The 20440-nt window shown below is 65.1% G+C and overlaps 2 protein-coding genes across 6 annotated transcripts; both read left to right on the top strand.

Annotated features, from left to right (window-relative positions):
- Window positions 1–290: 290 nt before the first annotated feature.
- LOC139605474 (mothers against decapentaplegic homolog 6-like) lies at window positions 291–3886 on the top strand. Of its 3 annotated transcripts, none has more exons than XR_011684409.1 (5): window positions 291–710; window positions 1051–1464; window positions 1607–1705; window positions 2326–3376; window positions 3439–3886. XR_011684409.1 is itself a non-coding variant. In XM_071456967.1 (4 exons), exons 2-4 carry the CDS (start codon window positions 1071–1073, stop codon window positions 2859–2861), a joined length of 1029 nt encoding a protein of 342 aa, XP_071313068.1. In that variant the 5' UTR covers window positions 291–710; window positions 1051–1070; the 3' UTR covers window positions 2862–3886. The 3 variants fall into 3 exon arrangements, 1 of the variants encoding a protein (XP_071313068.1); XR_011684408.1 differs by having other exon boundaries at window positions 2326–3405; XM_071456967.1 differs by having other exon boundaries at window positions 2326–3886.
- A 52-nt stretch (window positions 3887–3938) lies between these two features.
- On the top strand, window positions 3939–18865 carry ZBTB7B (zinc finger and BTB domain containing 7B). 3 transcript variants are annotated; one of them, XM_071456965.1, is made up of 3 exons: window positions 3939–4063; window positions 15330–16339; window positions 17402–18865. In XM_071456965.1, the coding sequence occupies exons 2-3, from the start codon at window positions 15339–15341 to the stop codon at window positions 17820–17822; spliced, it is 1422 nt and encodes a 473-aa protein (XP_071313066.1). In that variant the 5' UTR covers window positions 3939–4063; window positions 15330–15338; the 3' UTR covers window positions 17823–18865. The 3 variants fall into 3 exon arrangements, with proteins under 3 accessions (XP_071313066.1, XP_071313065.1, XP_071313067.1); XM_071456964.1 differs by lacking the exon at window positions 3939–4063 and adding an exon at window positions 5322–5454; XM_071456966.1 differs by lacking the exon at window positions 3939–4063 and adding an exon at window positions 8263–10640.
- The last annotated feature ends 1575 nt before the right edge of the window (window positions 18866–20440 follow it).

Raw genomic sequence — 20440 nt, 5'->3', positions numbered from 1 at the left:
GCTGCCTGGCCCCAGCACAGGGGAAGCTCTGCATGCCCCGTCCTCGGCAGCAGCGCTGGCGCCAGCGTGGCCTCCCTTATCTCGGCGGGAAGTCAGGAGCAGGAAGCCTGGCCCGGCGCGGGATAAGGGTCCCGTTTACATTAGCTCCTTTGTTGTGGAGCAGGCTCCCACCCTCACCCACTGCCCGCAGGGGGGCCCCGGCCAGGTCAACATCTGAGGGGCAGCAGAAACCCTTGCCCAAGATGCCACGAGGGGCTTAAGGTGGTCCTTGCAATGATCCCTGCGAGGACGTGAGTAGGGATGGGGTCTGCAAAGACTCTGCCTTGTGGTGTCCCCCTGCCCAGATCAGCTCTCAGCTGGACCCTGCCCTGTGGTTGTGCACTGGTGTCTGTGGTGCTTTTTAGGCTCCTGGCTGCCTTGGTAGCACAGTGCTGGGCATCCCTGACCACTGCAGCCCAGGCATCTTGTGCCATGTCCTGGTGTGGTAGCCCTGACGTGGTGGCCCTGGCGGTGGCTCAGCCCCAGGGCTGGCTGGGATGAGGGAAATCAATGAATTCCCCAAACGGGAAGGTCCGGGGGAGGGGAGAGAGCGTCCCAGCACAGGAAAAAGTCCAGGCAGTGACGCGTGACGGGCAGAGCAGTGCCGGCCGCCCCGAGAGCACAGCCCCATGCGGTGCCCTGGAGCCTCTCACCCACCTCCACCACCCACCGTGAGTGAGACCCTCCTCTGCTGGGACCCCTTTCCCAGCCCCATGACAGACAGGGGGGTGAGAGGGTGCGGGTGGGTGCTGTGGGCAGGAGCACAGGCAGGTTCCCCAGCGGTGAGGGTTGTTTTTGGGCTCGTGTCTGATGTGACCTTGGGGATGCCGCTACGCCTTAAAGCAGCACCATGCCCACATGAGGTGGGGATGACAGCAGCAAATCCAGGCAAAGCAGCCTTGCCAGGGACCTGGGTGGACACGGGGAGAGATGCACAGGGTCCCCATTGGGACCCCCCGGAGCCACAGCTCTCAGAGGGCACGGGGGGTGATGCCTGTCTCCATCCTGCAGGTGGTCCCCACGACCACCGCATGTTCCGATCGCGCCGTGCTGGGCTGGTGCGGAGGCTGTGGCGGCAGCGCTGTGCAGCAGCCAGCCCCGAGGATGGCCCCGCTGCCCTCAAACCAGCGGTGCATGCCCTCTTCAAGAAGCTGAAGGATGAGGAGCTGGAGCTGCTGGTGCAGGTGGTGGAGAGCCGGGGCGCCTGGGAGTCTGGCTGCGTTTTGGCACCACGGGGGGACCCACGAGGGGTCAAGCAGGGACTCCCCCCTCAAGTCCTGCTCTGCCGCCTCTTCCGCTGGCCTGACCTCCACCAGTCCCATGAGCTCAAGCACCTCTGCTACTGTGCTGGGGGCCAGGGAGCCTGTGGGGACTTGGCTGGGCTGTGCTGCAACCCCCATCACTTCAGCCGCCTGGCTGTACCTGGTGAGTGCTGGTGGCAACACTGGAGGCTGCCTCACCCACCCAGGCTCTGACCCCTGCTCTCTGGGGCTGCCTCAGGGCTCCAGTGGGCTCTGGGGGGCAGGATGCACTCCCAGCCTCCTATTTCCCTCTCTCTCCTCTGCAGAAACCCCGCCACCTCCCTACTTGAAGGCATCCTGTGGTCCCTCCTGGCCAGATGAGCCCCAGCTCATGGAGTTCAGCTACGACGGTGGGGACTGGTGCGGTAAGATGCGCCCAGCACGCTGGGAGACACACAGGGCACAGCCCTCTGCCACACCCAGCAGGCAGGAGGGCACTGGGCAGGGCTGAACCCCTGAGTCAGAAGCAGAGATTGGAGAGGACAGAACATGAAAATCAGGGAATGGAGCCAGCAGTCACTCCCAGCAGGAGGAAAAGACTCCGACAGGGGATGAGGGGTTCCTGCTGGGGGAGCGGTCTGGGCCCAGACGCCCCCCCGCCACTGAAGCTCCTGTTATTTTTGGCAGCACCAGGCTCCCTGCTGGAGGAAGCGCTGCCTATGGGGACACACACAATGTGCCTTGACGCACACAGCCCCAGCTCCCGCCTGGCTGCTGGCCACCAAGGCCACCAGCTGCCACTGCCCCACCTTCCCCTGCACTCAGGGACCAACCCCCCCCCCGACAGCCCGCCCCCAGCCCTTCACCACCGTACTCGGGGACTGGGAACAGCTCCAGGGGCTCACACCCAGCGCAGGACTCTGCACTGAGGCACCACGTCCATCTGTCTGTCCTCACACACCCTCTGTGCCCACTCCCCTCGGCCCTTCCAGCTGCTTGGCTCAGTCACATCCTGCTGCTGACAGCCCTGCTCTCCCCTTGCCAGACACCAGTCTCTCGTGGAGCACCATCAAGGACGGCTGTTGGTGCAAACTGGCTTACTGGGAGTACCGGACGCGCGTGGGCCGCCTCTACGCCGTGCACGAGGCCTCGGTGAACGTTTTCTGCGAGCTGCCCCGGGGCAGCGGCTTCTGCCTGGCCCAGCTGCCCGCCGCCTACCGCAGCTGCGCCGTGCGCCGGGCCCGGGGCAAGATCGGCCGGGGGCTGCAGCTGAGCCAGGAGCCAGGGGGGGTGTGGGCCTACAACCGCAGCGAGCACCCCATCTTTGTCAGCTCGCCCACCCTGAGCCCCCCCGGCGCCTGCGGGCTGCCTGTCCTCAAGGTGCTGCCCGGCTACTCGGCAAAGGTGTTCGATTATGAGTGGGCAGGGGGCAGAGGGGGCTGGCAGCTGCCTGGGGAGGGGCCCTGTGATCCCCACAGTATCCGCATCAGCTTTGCCAAGGGTTGGGGACCCTGCTACTCCCGGCAGTTCATCACCTCCTGCCCATGCTGGCTTGAGGTCCTGCTGAACCAGCCACGCTGAGGCTGGGGTTGGTGGGGGGGGGGTGCCAGGGAGCTCCCCCAAAGCAGGTTCACAAACTGGGGGGCCCTTCTACTGTTCCTCAGCCTGTGTCTTCCAGGGCTGTGTTGCAGCAGGATCATCCTGGCTCTGGGGACTTTCTGCCTCAGTGCCCCTCTTGCATGGTTCACCACCTTGCCAGCACCTGCTTCCCTCAGCCATGGGGCTCTCAGTGACACAGGGCACTATTTAATATCTCTTTTTTTTAATATAATTATTATTTTAATGTTTAAGTTTATATTAATTTATCTATTTTTGTAAAAAAAGCAGAGCATGAGGCAGGAGTCCCCATTGTCAGGACCAGGCCTGGGGGGTGGCAGCCAGAGCCCGTGGGGACAGGAGGAGCAGGAGAGAAGAGGGGTGAGAGGGAGCGAGGAGGAAGGGGAAGCTGTGGGCCTAGGTGTCACTGCAGACAAGGGGAATGGGAGTGAACTGGTACAGCTGGGGGGGAGGTGGGGCAGGTTAGAACATCTGGATAGGTGTGGCATAGGTCAGAACATCTGGATAGGTGTGAGGCAGGTATGAACATCTGGCTGGATAGGTGTGGGGCAGGTTAGAGCATCTGGATAGGTGTGGAGTAGGTTAGAGCATCTGGATAGGTGTGGAGTAGGTTAGAATATCTGGATAGGTGTGGGGTAGGTTGGAACATCTGGATAGGTGCAGGGCAGGTTAGAGCATCTGGATAGGTGCAGGGCAGGTTAGAATATCTGGATAGGTGTGGGGCAGGTTAGAATATCTGGATAGGTGTGGGGTAGGTTGGAACATCTGGATAGGTGCAGGGCAGGTGCAATGGGGAGGGCAGGTGAGCACCCCTGGGGTGGGGACCGGGTCAGGGTTACCCAACCTAGGTCCCAGGCCCGGGGGCTCCTTCAACCGTTCTGGCAGCATGGGGGGAGCCCCGAGCAAGTGCAGCCGAGGGGATCCCGGATTGCCCGAGTCGTGTCTGCTGTTTTTAACCTAAATAAACGGTGCCACCGGCACCAAGAGACCCCCGTGTCCCTCCGCGTATCGGTGCCGCCCACGGGGCTCGGCTCCGGGAGCCAGCAGTGCCCTCTGCAGGCGGCTGCCGCGGGCCGCGATGACCACCCGGTCCTTCCTGCCACGCCGCCGGCCCGGCTGAGCCCGCGGCCCCCGCCCGGCCCCGCTCTTGGCCCCCGCCGGGAGAGGTGAGTGCGACCGCACCGTCGGCATCGCCTCGGGGGAAGCAGGGAGAGAAGAATCACCGGGAGCACAGCCGCGGGCAGTGGCAGAGCGCAGCGGCGATGGCGAACCGTGGCCCGAGGGGACGGGCGGGGAGCGATGGAGCCGGGGGTCGGTGGCAGCCGCGCGGAGGGTGAGGTTGTTCTGCGGATTCCCCTCTCCGCCCCGCGGAAGCCCCGAGCCTGGCGGGCCGGTACCCCGGACGGGGATGCAGGTGCACGGTCAGAGGGACGGAGCCGAGGGGAGCGAAGAGCGTGGCTGGGCGAGGCGCGGCGGCAGGTGCCCGGTACCGGGGCCTGGCGACGGGGTGGGGGTCCCGTTCTGTGCCCCGGCGCGGCCCCCCCCGCCCACTGACATAACGTCTGCGCGGGGCCGTGTTTGCCTTGGCAGCCCCGGAGCGGCGGTGGCTCCTCACACTTTCCGCTAGCGCCGGGCAGTGGCCGCGCTCGGAGCCAGGCGCGGGGGGGCCGGGGTGAGCCGAGGTGAGCCCCGGGGCCGCCGCTGCCTCCCTGTGAGCCGGCAGCGGCCAAACAGGTTGCGCGGGGCCCGCGCCCAGGCACCTGCGGAGGAGCCACCCCGCTGGGGGCCGCCGCGCCCCGCTCCAGCGCCGCCGAGAACCGGGGGCTGCTCCCTGTGCCGCTCCCCGCCGTGCCACGTTCTCCGTGTCCAGCTCTCCATCCCCCCGTGCCCGCCGCTCCAGTATCCCGGTGCCCGCTCCTCGGTGCCCGGTTCCCCGAGCTCGGCTTTCCACCCTCCGTACCTCACCCTACGCACGGTTTCCCGTGCCCGGCACTCTAAACTCTCCCTCGGTGCACACTTCTCGGTTCTTACACCCCCCCCCCCCCTCCACCTCCATGCCCGGTTCCCCGCCCCCCCGTGTCCGCGGGGCGGAGCGGGCAGTGCCGTGCCGGCCCCGGCACTCGGCGGCCGCAGCGGGCGGGGCGCGTTCGGCGCCTGGCACCGCACTCGGCGCCGGTGGGGGCCGCAGCGGGGCCGTCCCGTGCTCTCCTGCCCGGGCCGGGGCCCGACCCCCGCCCGATCCCGTTAACCGCCTCTGACTCAGCCGCCCCCCACCCGCGCGCCCCGGTCCCGCGGGCCCGCAAGACCCCCGCCCTCCCGAGGGGGGGGTGGGGCGGGGCTGATGGGCGGGGCATTCCACCAATGGGACGCGTGACCGCCGGCGCGCTGCCCAATGAGGAGGCGGGGGCGGGCGCTTCCTGGAGCCCCGGCGGCGGCGGCGGCGGCGGCGGCGGCGGCAGCAGTGGCCGGGGGGCGGGCGGGGCGCGGCGGCGGCAGGTGAAGGCGGAGGCGGGGCCGTGGCTCCGGGACCGGTCTGTGGCTCGGGCGGGGTGCGCAGGTGAGCGGCAGTGGGTGGGAGCGGACAGACCCACCGGCGGGGCTTGCGCGGAGGTACCGACCCACCGGCAGCGGGATCGGGACGGGGACCGGTGCGGCGACCGCTTTTTGCCGCCCGGTTGCGGTGAGTCGCGCTGATTCGGGATGCTGCGGGCAGCGGGTGGGCACGGTTGGCACGCGATCGCCGCACGGCCCCTGTGTCCCCGCCCGCCGCCGGAGCCGGTGGACACGTCGCCCGTGGGGCGGGGGGTGTCACTCGTGGGCTGTTCCCGGTCCCTGCGCACGGGGCTGCGGGAAATCTGTGACATCGGCAGGTCCCCGCTGCGTGCCGGGGCGGCTGCCAAGGTTCCGCTGTGGTCCTGTTGCGGTGCTGCTCCATTCAGCCGGGGTCCCACGGGTGACTGCGTGCTGCCACCCCCCCTTCCCAACCTGGTGAGCAGCTTGGCGGCATGCCTGGCGCACCGGATGGGGACGGCACCGTTGCAGGAGGAAGGCAACTCAGAGAGCCCCTTCTGCACCCATATTGGTAGAGTTGGAAGCTATCCCAGTGTCCCAGCACGCTGTGCCACGCTGGTGAGCTGGTGAGCCCCGGCGCTGGCACAGTGGGCAGCAGCAGTGGGTGCCTCTTCTCGGCTGTGCAGTGGTCCCCCGGGATCGGTGTCATGGTAGCACCTGCCAGGCACCGGTGGACTCTGCCCCGTGCGCCCAGCCCTGCCGTACCTGTCCTCGTCCCCCTGGCTGGCTGCCCCCGGCCGCTGTTTGCCCGGGGCGGGGTGCGGTATTTACCCTCCCGCCGGAGCAGATCCACGTCTTGGGCCACAGCCGCCCTCGATCCGTGGCTGCGCTCACTTGGCGAGGGGACACAGCGCCGGTTTTGTCGCGGGGTGAGTCGCACCGTGCCTCGGTTTCCCCCACCGCAGCCGGGCTGGCAGGAACGGGGTCAGCCTGGGATCCCCGGCACCGACGGGGGCACTGCCGGGGACACTGCCGGGGGAACGAGGCAGCTGCGGCCGCTCAAGGTTTCGGTGGTGATGCTGGTGCTGGGAGGGAGGGACTGAGCTCGGAAACTTAAAAGTGGGCGCATGGAGAAGGGGAAACTCTGGCACAGCAGAGAGAGCGGGGCAGCAGGGCTAGGAGTGTCTGTGCCGGGGATGGGTGCGGAGGTGACAGCTGTGTGCCGGGGGGGCACACCCGTGTCAGGTCCTGGGGACCCTCCGAGCCCCCCTGCCCGGGCGCGGGCTGTCCCCAGCGCTGCGGTGCTGAGCCCGGGGCTGTGGCAGCGCGGCTCTGCCAGCTGCTGCCGTGCACCCTCAGTGCACACGTGGCACGAACGGGACAGGCCCGAGCACACGGGGGCGGGAGGGGCACGGCGGGGCTGCGGCCCCAGCGCGGCCCCCGCTGCACCCCAGCCCTCGAGGGGCGGCTGCTGCCCCGTGCGTGAAGCAGGAACTTCTCCTTCAGGGCAGGCAGCGGATGATGAAACCAGGGAGAAATCTCTCCTGGCAGCGTGTGGGCTGCTGGCGGGAGCCCCCGGGAGCCTGCGCTCCCCCTGCGCCACCAGCGCTGCCTTCCCATGGTAACTCCACGGCGGGAGCAGGCAGGGTGCCGGTGGGAGCGGCCGCCCCGTCTGGAGGATTGGCGCCCGCCTGGCTCCCCGTGGCAGCACCGGCGTCCCTGACATGCCCCGAGAGCTGCATGTCCACACCCCAGCAAGCCCCAGGGCGGTCAGAGGACCTGGTGAGGGGCTGGGCTGAGACCCGTCAAACTCGCTTCGTGCCAGGAAGATGGCGCTTGGGTAGCCATGCAGGCAGGGGAGGGAGGTGGTGGTGCCGGGGCTGTGGCCGATGACCTTCAGTGCACCCGGGCACAGCCTGTGCCCAGGGCTGGGCAGGTCGGTTGACATGCAGGATGGTGCAGTGGGAGCCATGGTGCCCGGGTGATTTGTATCCCCAGAGCTTCTGGCATGACTTGATGGAGCCCTGGGCAGGCAGGGGGACCAGCCCGGGTGAGGGAAAATGAAAGCAGGTGATGCGGAAGGAGAAGTAGGTCAGGCGAGCTCTGGCCTCTCCCGGCAGCCTCGGTTGCACTGTGTGCTCCACTCTGCCCAGCTGTCTCTGTCATGTCCCCAGGCCCCGTGGGCAGCAGTTGGAGTGGGGAGTGGGTAAGGGGGTCCTGCTGCCAGGCTCGGGGTCCCGGGCAAGGTGGGTGCCAGGCACTGCCAACACTGAGCACCAGCAGGGTGGAGAATGTGGCTGTGCTGGCTGCCATTCGTTGGGTACAGTGACACCCCAGCAGTTTTGCTTTGATTCCCCTCCCCTGGGCAACCATCAGGGCACAGGACTTGGAGCCATAGCAAGGGTGGGCAGGGGGATTACCAGCCCCACTGCAAGGAAGAGAAAGGAAACCAAGGAAACCGAGCCCCTCGTGCCCTGCTGGGGTGGCACAAGGCAGCTGCTGTGGTGTGGATATCACGGTGGGCCCTGGGGACAGAGGGGCTCCACAGAGGCTGCCCATGCCTGCTGCCCTGCAGAGCCCTGGGGCATTGCCCTCCCCTTGCTGCAGGGCTGCCTGGGGTCTCCTCGGTGCCACTCTGTGGGTTGGCGTGGCTGCGGCGGGCACGGCCTGGCTGTCGGTGCTGTGTGGGCTCAGGGGGGGGCTGGGGGGGGGGGGATTAGAATCTCCTGCCCCCCTTCCCTCCCCGGGATCAGCCGTGGGCAGCGGGGAGCTGGCAGCAGGCAGCTGCCGTGGGGGCGGAAGCCGGGCTATTTTGGAGGGTGTGGAGGGGGGGCTGTGGGCTGGCACTGTCCTTGCCAGGTGACCCCACCGGGACCAGCGCCACCCTGGTGCCAGGATGGAGCGCTGGGGGCACAGCCTGTGCCACTGGTGATGCTCAGTCCCCGAGGTGCTGTGAGGAGGAGGTGCCACCAGCTGGGGGGGGCCCCTCGGGCTGTGCAGCACAGTGGGACCCAGGGGGTCTGGCTGCCCTCCAAGGGGTTCCCGTGACTGTGCTGCGGGGCCAGCAGCTCCAGAGCCAGCTCACCCTGGGGCCAGCCAGCAGGCCCAGTGGTAGGTGAGCCTGCCTGTCCCAGGCTGCTGGTGGCTGGCAGAGCCTTCCTTCCTTCCTTCCTTCCTTCCTTCCTTCCTTCCTTCCTTCCTTCCTTCCTTCCTTCCTTCCTTCCTTCCTTCCTTCCTTCCTTCCTTCCTTCCTTCCTTCCTTCCTTCCTTCCTTCCTTCCTTCCTTCCTTCCTTCCTTTCCTTCCTTCCTTCCTTCCTTCCCTCCCTCCCTCCCTCCTAGGCCAGAGGTGACACACAGAGGCCACATCTGCCCTGAGCAAGCATGTGGCCATGCCATGCCATGCCCTGGCAGGTCAGGGTGCTGCTCTGTGTCAGGATGTGATGCAGGAGATGGGATTGCCCATCGTGCCATTGGAAGAGGAGCTGGGATGAGGCCATGTCCCCTCACTGGTGACACTGGTCAGGGTGACACTGGCCAAGGCAAGGGTGGAGCGGATGGATGGATGGATGGATGGATGGACGGACACATGGAGGTTAGCCCATCTTCCCCAAAGGCCAGCACCTCCCCAGCTGCCCCCCCAGCCCGATGCCCCCCAGCCAGGGCGAGCAGCAGTTTGTGGCCAGCGCCCGGGTGGTTGCAACACCCCCAGGGTGGGGGGGCCACGGTGACTCACCCCATCCTGGCCACCAGTAGGAACCCTGACTCAGGGCTGCGTGCCCATGCCGTGCCGTGCCCCTCCCTGCCCGCCTCGCCCACCTTATCTCCCGCCCTTAGCACCTGGCACACCTGGGCCAGGGGGGACTGGCGCCATTCCCCTCCTTTATGGGGAACAAAGGGCAGGGGAAGGGTTGGCAGCAGGTGCCACAGCCCTCCTCCTTCCCTCCTGTCCTCCCTCCCTCTCATGGATGTTGTCCAGGGCTGTGCCCTGTTTTGTGCCCCCCACTGGGGCACCCTGGAGCAGAGTGCTGGGCAGTGCTGCCCACAACGCTGTGCTGGCTGTGTGCTGCCTGCACTCCAGGCACTCCTGTGGCTCCACAGCTGGCTCCTGCCCAGCACGGGGCCCACAGTGATGGCACAGCAGGATACCATGGAGGGCACACTGGGGATGCCCCTCTGCCCGTCTCCACTGCCTGCCCAGGGGCTCTTGCACAACCCAGCTCCTTCCGTCAGCACTGCTGGGGCTGGGCCCTTTGCTGTCCCCCTGCTTTGCTGTGGGGCTCTTCCCCTTTCTGCCTGGCCTGCTGCAGACATCCCCAGCTCTGGAGCCTGCTGGGCCATGCCAGGGTGCCACAGTGCCGGTGCCCCTGACTGGTGTGGCGTGGGTTGCCTGGGCGGGTGCTGGTGCTGGTGGTGGGGTGTGGGGCGAGCTCTCCGGGCTGCTAATTGCTGTTTAGCTGGGGACACAGAGGGTGTAATTATGGGGGCATTGCATGAATGTGCAGCCTGGCCTGGGGAGCCCACGAATGCCCCTGCCCAGGGAGTGGAGGGGATCAGGCAGCACAGCCCAGCTGGGCCGTCGCTCCTTCCCACATTCCCCATGGGGATCTCGGGAACCTGCTCCAAGGGGAGAGCAGGACAGGAATCCATAGGACCGGGGGGTGGCTCCAGGGCTGGCCGGGCAGGCTGCAGCATGCTGCACCCAGCCCTGCCCTGCTGCCGCCGAGCACAGGCACCCTGGCAGCCCGGCTGGGCTGGCCATGGCCAGTGGCGAGCACCCAGCGCCCTGCCTTGGGGCACACGAGAAGGTGAGGAGGGCCTGTGTGATGTGCCACGGCACGGGGGGGCAGGGGCAGATGCCTTGGAGACGGTGTTAGTGGCAGGGAAGGCGTGCTCAAGGTACGGCTGCCTGTCCTGGCAGCGCTGGGGATTTTCTCCCGTGGGAGTGGGCCAGGGGATGCCCCCTGCCCGGTTCCGGGTTGGCGCCCCACGGCGCAGCACTGGCCGCAAAGAGTTAATGCCGTGTGTGTTCTGGGAAGCGGGGCTGGGAGGTGCGTGACCCGGGGTGTGGGCGTCGACTCCTTTTGAGGTGGGATCCTGAGCTCAAGTGCAGCGGGGAGCGGGGCCAAGTTCACACAGCACCAGCACCCTGCCCCTGCCTTCCCCTCCCTGCCACTCGCGGGCCGCCAGCGGGGCCGCCACGCAGCGCGGAGCCACGCCGGGACACGGGGCAGGTGAGCCACACTCCCACCCTGCCAGCGCTGCTGCTGTGGTGCAGGAGCTGCCAGGGTGGTGGGGACCCAATGTGGCACCGGGCACTGGGAGATCTGGGCCAGCTGCCTCAGCCCCAGCAGGCTGTGGGACGTTGGCGTTGCCTGAGCCCCACACCACCCTCACTGCTGATGGGATGGGGTGGGATGGGACGAGTGGCGAGATCTGGGTCACTTTGGTTTGGCAGAGCAGGGCCCACACCCTAGAGTGGCAATGCCAGGCAGCTGGATGTGGCAGTGGGGTAGGTTTTGGCGGCAGGAGGGGATCAGGATGCCAGCACAGTGCCAGCAGGCCGGGTGGGCAGCATGGGGGACTTTGCTTCTTGTCCTTGCCACAGATGCCAGGAGCGGCTCTGGCAACACCACCAGTCCTGCTCCACCGCAGCAGGGATGCCCTGTGCCCAGCCTCCGTGGCAGCTGTTGTGCCAGGCTGGCACTGGCCCCAGGTGCAGTGCTGGCTGGGCACTGAGGCAGCCCTGGGCCACGGCGCTCAGCCCCCTCTCAGTGCTGGTCTCTAATGTCCCTGGGAGCTCTGGGTGAGCTGGCCAGTGCCAGGGGGCCTGAGCAGTGCCATGGGGCTCACTCTCAGTGCTATGGGGTGGGGGACTGTTTATCCTCTTTCATCTCCAAACCATTTCCTTTTGTCTCTACTTGTTCTTTTCTTCTTTCAAAGAGCACTGCTGCTCTCCCCACTTCCTCCAGCAATGGGACCCTCGGCATGTGCTTGCTACAGGGTCACCAGCTGAGCCAGACCCCGGCCACCACCTTCCCTGCTGGGCAGACAGAGGGGCTGCACAGCCCCAGCCCTGCAGCCACGCCACCCTCCATCCACACCGTGGCCATCGGCACCAGGGCCGCTGCTGCTCCCAGTTGGCTTCAGCTGCTGCAGGGTGGGGGGCTTGCCCAGCCCGGACCCCTGGGTCCACATCCTGGATCCCAAAGGGTGAGGGGCCCCACGGGGCGAGGGGCCAGGGCGACTCCGCGCTGCGCTCCCCTTCCGGGGTGACTCATTCTCCCCATGGGGCTGTGAAGTCCCTCGACAGCATTTGTGACTCTTGTGACCGAAAGCAGGGGCACTCGGCAGCAGCCCGGGGTGGGGACTGTGCTTCCTGGGACCTCTGCTCTCCTTCCCCGATCTCCATGTCGGGACATCCCCACTGGACACCCCTTTCCACCTCCCACCGTCCCCAAGCCGGGCCCAGTGCACTGTGCCCTCACCCGGGGTGCCACCCCTGCTTGGTGGCATGGCACACACACAGGAGGGGCACTGCAGGGACCCCAGCCCGCTGCCCACGGCCCTGCCTGGGTGGCTGGACCCCTCTCACAGAGGAGCTGGCACATGGGTGGAGCCTCGCCGTGGTTGTCCCAGGCAGCCTGGGCTGGCAGAGGGATGGATGTCAGGGTGACCCGGGCAGACATTGTTCCTGCTGCCACCCGCCCTGCATGGGAGCCAGCTCAACACGGGGAGCAACTCCCCCTTTCCTTTCCTTTCCTCAGTTCAGCCAAAATGTGCCCAGCCACAGCACTGAGGTAACCGAGGAAGCTCTGGCATGGCGAGGCCATGGGCATCACCACCTGTGCCCTCCCAGCCATCACCTCCGGGAGCAGCCCGGGAATGCTGGGGGCCCGGGGGCGGCTCCTGTCCCCTCACACCTCATCCTCTGCCATTTCCTTATCACTGCGGTGATCTCCTCGACGGCAGCACCCGCTCAGCATGTGACTTCTTCGCTCCAGTGAGGAGGATGTGCGGGGGGGTGGGGGTGTCAGCAAAGGAGCCGTAAAGGGGGCGGTTTGGTGCGATGGAAAATCCCCCTCCTGCCGCCGCCACCTCGCCCCCACCCTGCCCCAGCCCTGCAGCTCTGTCTGGTGGCACCGAGCCCCGTGGCTGCTCACCGGGGTCCCGGCTGCCTTAGCAGAGCTCCGCTGGTGATTTGTGTGACATTGGCAGCTCTGAGGCTGTGTCCGTGTGCGCTGGGACGTGGTGAGGCCGGTGCCCGTCGCTCAGAGCACCGTGCCACCTGCTGGGACGTGACGGGGTCTCTGCTGCTGCCCTGTGCCCAGACAGCCCCAAAGGCACGTGCCAGTGGGTGCCATCACTGTGCCCTGTGCCCAGGTTTCTCGTGGGGTGCTGTGGGCACCAGGGCAGAAGGGAGGCTGTGCTGGTGCCATCACTGGGGGAGGCAGTGTTGGAGGACACGGTGCCACCCCATCCTGTGACTATTGCCTGTGGCAGTCCTGGGGGTCCGTGGGGCTCTGGCCCACCCATGGCAGGTGCCCCATCCCTGTCACCCCTCTCCAGCTGCCCAAGCTGTGGCATGGGATACTTACCCCCCTGCTTAATCCTGCCCCTGCAGCTAATCCTGCCTAATCCCACCGGGGGCTGTCACTGCCTGTTGGCTCCGGGGGCCCTGATGGTTTAATCACCCCTAATCCGATCACCCCCACCTCGGCAGGCAGAGGGGACCTCAACCAGTGCCGGGATGGGCTCCTGCCAGCCAGGGGGGCTTGGCCACGGCTGCTGGCGCCAGCATCCCAGGCGGTCGGCACTGCTGGCTCCCGGTTTCAGGGGCGGCTGCCGCCTGCCCTGCCGGTCGGGCCTGCTCGGCAGCGGCTGGGGCGGCTCCGCAGCCGGTTGCTCCGGGGCCGTTCCCAGCTGCCTGCCGAGGCAGCCCCAGCTGGCGGCCGCCCAAGCGCAGGGAGCGGCCGGCTTGGGGATGGGCCCCTGCGCCGGGGGCCGTCGCCCGCGCCGCCCCTCCATGGGCAAGAGGGGGCACGTCCCCCACGCCCGCCTGCCGACGGCACAGTGTGGTTTGGCACGGCCCGGTGGGCCTGGCGTGGCTCGGCGTTGCTTGGCACGGCTTGGCGATGGCCGGTGCCGCATGGTGCTGTCCACCACGGCACAACTCGAGAGGTGGTACCGGCCTCTGCCTCCCCCAGGCTGCAGATGCTGGGCTCCCATTCCACTGACACCCAGCAGTGCCAGCACAGTGTGGTTTGGCACGGCCCGGTGGGTTTGGGGTGGATGGGCCTGGCGTGGCTCAGCGTTGCCTGGCACGGCTTGGCCATGGCCGGTGCCACATGGCACAACTCGAGAGGTGGTACCTGCCTCTGCCTCCCCCAGGCTGCAGATGCTGGGCTCCCATTCCACTGACACCCAGCAGTGCCAGTGTCACCTGGCTGGCTGCAAGGGCCATAGCTGGGCACGCTGTCACAGGGCAGGTTGCAGCCCTGGAGCTGCCTCTGCTGCCTGCAGCCTGCCTGCGGGCTGTGAGGGTCATGGGCTCCCCCTTTCCCACCTGTGCTGGCTGCACATGTGTCCCTGGTGGTGCACCATGGGCACCACAGTGGGAGTGTGAGCAGTGCTGGGTTTAGGGCTGAGGCCAAGCTCTGCCAGCTGCAGCGTGGGAAAGGCCTGACTGGCGCAGGCTGGGCTTGGCTGGGCGAGGAGTGGCCCCGGGCTGGGGCACAGGGGGAGGGAGGGGGCCCAGTCCCGACCAGGAGCGGGGGCAGGAACCGGTGGCACAGGTGCTGATCCTAATCTGCCGTGGCAGGAAGTGTGGCCCCTGTTCCCAGCCCAGCTGGGCTCCACGGGGCGGCCCCCTGGCCCTCAGGGTGCTCTTCCCAGCGCTCGCCCGCCCACCATGCCTCTGCCAGCGAGGCCCGTGTTCCCAGGACGGGGCTGCTGGGAGCCAGGGGCTGCGCCGGGCCGTGGCAGCGGGCTGGGGGGATTGTGGGTGGGCTGGCACAGGAAGCGCTGCACCTCGCTGCTGTTCAAAGGCACCACGCTGAGATTTCTCCCTTTGCTGTGGCGGCGCGGGCGGCTGGGTGCTGGTGGTAGTGGAGGAAGTGTGGAGGCCTGTGGTGGGGGGCCTGCACCCACCAACCTCTGCACAACATGGAGGGAACTGAGGCAGACCCTGGGCCCCAAGCCTGCCCCAGTTCATGTCCCACTGAAACCCCAGTGCCACCCAGCGTGTACAGGCAGCGTTCCTTGTGCCCTGGCTTCATGGCAGCAACGCTCCAGCTGCGGTGTTTCTTCCAAGCGCTCTCTCCCAGCTTGTTCCTCTGTCGGTCAAGCAGCATCCTGTCCTTCCTGCAGGACGTGGTGTGGTGTGATAGCCTTTTGTAATTTAGTTGTTTTTTCGTTACTTAAGGGGAAGGCTTGCTTGTGGTATTGGCCTCACTTTTCCTATCCTTTCGTACTGGGAAGAGTTCATCATAGATAGAAACCGACCTGGATTGCTCTGGTCTGAACTCAGATCACGTAGAACTGTTAATTGTTGAACAAACGAACCCTTAGTAGTGGCTGCACCACTGGGATGTCCTGATCCAACATCGAGGTCGCAAACCTCTCCATCAATAGGGACTCTCAGGGGAGATTGTGCTGTTATCCCTGGGGTAGCTTGGTCCATTGATCAATTGTATTGGTCTGGGTACTATTAGCACGTTGAGGGGTTGCTCTCAGTCTAGAGGTGTGGTGTAATTTTTGGAGGTTTTGTTTTGCTCCAAGGTTGCCCCAGTCAAAAAATGCACACAGACCAGTAGCTTATGTGTCAGTGAACCCGGTGGGTGAGTATGTGTTTCAAGGTGCTTGCTGGTTTTGAAGTTCCACAGGGTCTTCCCGTCTTATCCCTGGGTTTATTATCCCTGCAGGTGAGGACAATGGCCAGCCCAGAGGACGACCTCATCGGCATCCCCTTCCCTGAGCACAGCAGCGAGCTGCTGAGCTGCCTGAACGAGCAGCGGCAGCTGGGGCTGCTCTGCGATGTCACCATCAAGACGCAGGGGCTGGAGTACCGCACCCACCGTGCCGTCCTGGCTGCCTCCAGCCGCTATTTCAAGAAGCTCTTCGCAGGGCCGGGGCCGGGCCAGGAGGTCTGCGAGCTGGACTTCGTGGGTCCCGAGGCGCTGGGCGCGCTGCTGGAGTTCGCTTACACGGCCACGCTGACCATCAGCAGCGCCAACATGGGCGAGGTGCTGCGCGCTGCCCGGCTGCTGGAGATCCCCTGTGTCATCGCTGCCTGCGTGGAGATCCTGCAGGGCAGCGGGCTGGAGGCACCCGGCCCCGACGACGGCGACTGCGAACGCGCCCGCCGCTACCTGGAGGCTTTTTCCACCCTCCCCGAGGGTGAGGTGCCTGCCCCGCCGCCCCCCCGCCCCACCCCGCGCCGCAGCAAGAAGACCCGCAAGTTCCTGCAGGCCCGCGGTGCCCAGCTCAACAACCACGCCGCCGAGGAGCCGCCCGCCGCTGAGGCCGAAGGCTCCGGCAGCCCCCAGCCGCCCTCCCAGCTGCCCTCACCCCCTCTGCCCGAGGGGCTCTCCCTGCCCTACGACAGCTTCGAGCTGCCTGAGGAAGAGGAGCTGCCCCCACACTCCTTCCCCTTCCCCTACCAGCCCCCCTTGTCCCCTGAGGAGGCACCTTCTGACGAGGACGCCATCGACCCCGACCTGATGGCGTATCTGAGCTCGCTGCACCACGAGTCGCTGGCGCCTGGGCTGGACAGCCCCGACAAGCTGGTGAGGAAGAGGCGCTCACAGATGCCCCAGGAGTGCCCCGTGTGCCACAAGGTCATCCACGGTGCTGGCAAGCTGCCTCGCCACATGCGCACGCACACGGGCGAGAAACCCTTTGCCTGCCAGGTCTGCGGGGTCCGGTTCACACGGTGAGTGCCCCTGGATGGGCTCTGCCCACCTGATGCGTGCCCTATGGCATCCCCTGTGGCACCAGCGCCCCGTGCCAGTCCTACCAGGGGTTTTCTGCATCCCCTGAGTGCTGCTGGATGGGCTCTCCCTGCCAAATGACATCCCCTATGGCACCCACCCTGGTCCTACCAGGGCCTGGCCATAGGTCTGGTGTGGTTCATGGGGTTTCCTGCATCCCCTGAGTGCTGCTGGATGAGCTCTGCCTGCCTGATGTGTGCCAAAGGACATCCCCTATGGCACCACCCCCCCATGCCAGTCCTACCAGGTCCTGGCCACGGGGTTCATGGGGTTTTCTGCATCCCCTGAGTGCTGCCAGACCAAACTGATGGCACTCTGCACAGCACCCCTCTGCCAGTTTGAATGTGCAGTGCACATTCAAAGCGTCTTCTGCACCCCATGGGTGCTCTGGACCAACACAGGTACCCAGTGGCATCCTCCATGGCACCCCCTGCAATTTCTGTTGTGGTGCAGTGGGGTTATGGGGCCTCCTGCACCTCATGAGTGCTGCTGGGCTGACCTGAGGTACCCAGGAACATCCCTGGTGGTGTCCCTCTGCCATAGCTGCTGGTGAAGTTGGGTCAATGGGGTGTTCTGCACTCTGTGAGTGCTGCCAGATCACCCAAGGCACCCATAGCACCTCATCTGTCAGCCCTGGCATGGCTGTGGTGCAGGTCCAGGGGAGTCTTCTGCACTGTGTAAGCATCCCCCTGCCAGCAGCCAGCTGCATCTGAGCCATCCAATGGTCCAGAGCCCTGTGCCCTGCAGAGCATCCAGAGCCCTGTGTCCCACAGAGCATCCAGAGCCCTGTGTCCCACAGAGCATCCAGAGCCCTGTGTCCCACAGAGCATCCAGAGCCCTGTGCCCTGCAGAGCATCCAGAGCCCTGTGTCCCGCAGAGCATCCAGAGCCCTGTGCCCTACAGAGCATCCCTGCTCTCTCTCCAGCGCCATTTCCCTCCCTCAGGTGTTTGGATGCCATGTTGGCCACTCAATGCCAAAATCTCCCTGTCTGTCCCACCTCCAGGAACGACAAACTGAAGATCCACATGCGCAAGCACACAGGTGAGCGGCCCTACTCCTGCCAGCACTGCAGCGCCCGCTTCCTGCACAGCTACGACCTGAAGAACCACATGCACCTGCACACAGGCGCCCGGCCCTACGAGTGCTACCTCTGCCACAAGGCCTTCGCCAAGGACGACCACCTCCAGCGGCACCTGAAGGGCCAGAACTGCCTGGAGGTGCGGACGCGCCGCCGCCGCCGCGACGAACCAACGCCGCCGCCCACCGGGCCCCCGGGCCTCGACCTCTCCAACGGGCGCCTGGAGGGGCTGCGCCTCTCCATTGCCCGCTACTGGGCTCCAGGGCAGCCCGAGGAGGAGGAAGAGGAGCAGGAGGGTGAGGAAGGGCCGCAGCCGGACGGCACCGTGCCGGTGGAGACGGCGTAGGGGTGATGCGATGGGCAGGTGTCGTGGCGTTCCATGCCGAGCTGTGCCGTGCCCACTGGGGTTTCTGTTCCTGTTTTTCCCGTCACGGTTCATTCCTAGTTATGCAAAGGGGGAAAATCCCCTCGGCCGATTTGCACAAGGGGGTGGGGGGCCCCTATCACCCCCCCCCACCACCGTGCCCGGGCCCACCTGGTCATGCCCAGGGTGCGTGATGGGGGGATCGGGACTTGGATGTCCCCCCACCAAACCCCTCGTGGATGCCAGGACCGGGCAGGGGCACCCATGGACCAAGGCCCCCCCCCCCCCCAGGTGGGGAGAGCCCCCCCCATCCTCTCCAGTGGAGGGGGGCACTGCCCTACGCTGTGCATAGCTTGTCCCCACCTCCCCACTCTGAGCAGCCCCCCCCCCGGCGAGCCCCCCTCGCCCCTGCACTCCCGGCTGCTTTCTCTTGGTTGCACTATTCGGGTGAGCCCACCCGGGTGCGGGGCAGCCCCGGCCCCCCCCGGACCTTTTTCCCCTTCTGAAATCCCCCTGGCCCTGTGGGACCCCTCCCTTTCCCTGGGGTGGCCGGGCCCCCACGGTCACCCCTCTGTCCTTTGCACATGCCCCCCGCAGGGCGCAGCCTCCCCGGGGGTGGAGGGGACCGGCACTATTTGTCTACAAATAAGAGTTTTATCTATATTTAAAAAGATGATGTAATATATTCCCCCCCACAGCCCCTCCGCTGCCAACCACCAGCGCTGCCCGGCCCCCACGTGTGCCATGGGGTGCCGGCAGGAGCGATGGGGCCGGGGGGGGGCTCTGCTCCCGTCATGGCTTTAAAGTGCCTTATGGTGAACTTGAACCTTTTTCGGCTACTTGAACCTCTCTGGTGTCAGGAACCAAACAAAAACCATGGGCGGGCGGCCCCCGCCCCGCCGGGCCGCCTCTGCCTGTCTGTATGTCTGTGTTTGTTTTTGTTTTGTTTTGGTTTTTTTTTTTTGGTTTTTTTTTTTTTTTTTTTTTAAACAAAGGCTGCTTGGTAATAAACGGAGAAGCAGGGACTTCCCCCGCGTCCAGCTGTCTGTCCGTTCTGCATCTGCGCCCTGGGGACACTGTGGGGCTGGGGACAGGGACATTGAGAGTCTGGGTTGGGGAGTGGGCACTGTGTGTGGGGAGAGGGACACCGAGGGGTGGGGGGCACCGCAGGGATGGGAATGGGGACACCATAAAGGCTGGGGACAGGGGTGTGTAGGGGCTGGAGGCACAGTGGACATGGAGATGGTGGCACCAAGGTGCTGGAGATGGGGCTGGGGGCATTGGGAGGCTGGGGTCACAACAGGGATGTAGCCAGGGCAGCAAGGAGCTGGGGTATCAGAAGGTCAGGACCATCGTGGGGTGGTGGATGCCAACTCAAGAGTACCAGGACTCAGGTGCCTTGAGGATCAGGTGATTTGTTCACCAGGCTTCCCCACCCAGTGGCTCTCAGCTTCTGCAGCACTGGTGGGGCTGGATCCATCCATCATCCATCCATCATCCATCCATCCATCCATCCATCCATCCATCCATCCATCATCCATCCATCATCCATCATCCATCCCTCATCCATCATCCATCCATCCATCCATCCATCATCCATCCATCCATCCATCATCCATCATCCATCCATCCATCCATCCATCATCCATCCATCCATCATCCATCCATGCATCCATCCATCCATCCATCCATCATCCATCCATGCATCCATCCATCCATTCATCCATCCATCATCCATCCATCCATCATCCATCCATCCATCCATCCATCCATCCATCATCCATCATCCATCATCCATCCATCATCCATCATCCATCATCCATCCATCCATCATCCATCCATCCATCATCCATCATCCATCCATCCATCATCCATCATCCATCCATCCGTCCATCCATCCATCCATCCATCCATCCGTCCATCCATCCATCCATCATCCATCATCCATCCATCCATCCATCCATCCATCCATCCATCATCCATCCATCCATCATCCATCCATCCATCATCCATCCATCCATCATCTATCCATCCATCCATCATCCATCCATCCATCATCCATCATCCATCCATCCGTCCATCCATCCATCCATCCATCCATCCGTCCATCCATCCATCCATCATCCATCATCCATCCATCCGTCCATCCATCCATCCATCCATCCGTCCATCCATCCATCCATCCATCCATCATCCATCATCCATCCATCCGTCCGTCCGTCCATCCATCCATCCATCATCCATCCATCCATCATCCATCCATCATCCATCCATCCATCCATCCATCCATCCATCCATCATCCATCCATCCATCCATCCATCCATCATCCATCCATCCATCCATCGTCCATCATCCATCCATCCATCATCCATCCATCATCCATCATCCATCCATCATCCATCATCCATCATCCATCCATCCATCATCCATCCATCATCCATCATCCATCCATCCATCATCCATCCATCCATCCATCATCCATCATCCATCCATCCATCAAGGGATGGTGGTAGAAGCACAACCCCTCATACAAATGGAGGGATCTGCTGGATGGAGGGGTGCATTTACACTCTAAAATGGAATTTTTGGAGATCTATCA

The sequence above is a fragment of the Agelaius tricolor genome, unplaced genomic scaffold (genome assembly GCF_023055355.1).
Source record: "Agelaius tricolor isolate 1412-34295 unplaced genomic scaffold, bAgeTri1.0.p SCAF_66, whole genome shotgun sequence".
NCBI lineage: Eukaryota > Metazoa > Chordata > Aves > Passeriformes > Icteridae > Agelaius > Agelaius tricolor.
The sequence above is the reverse complement of the archived record's forward strand: the minus strand, read 5'-3'. Positions and strand labels throughout refer to the sequence as shown.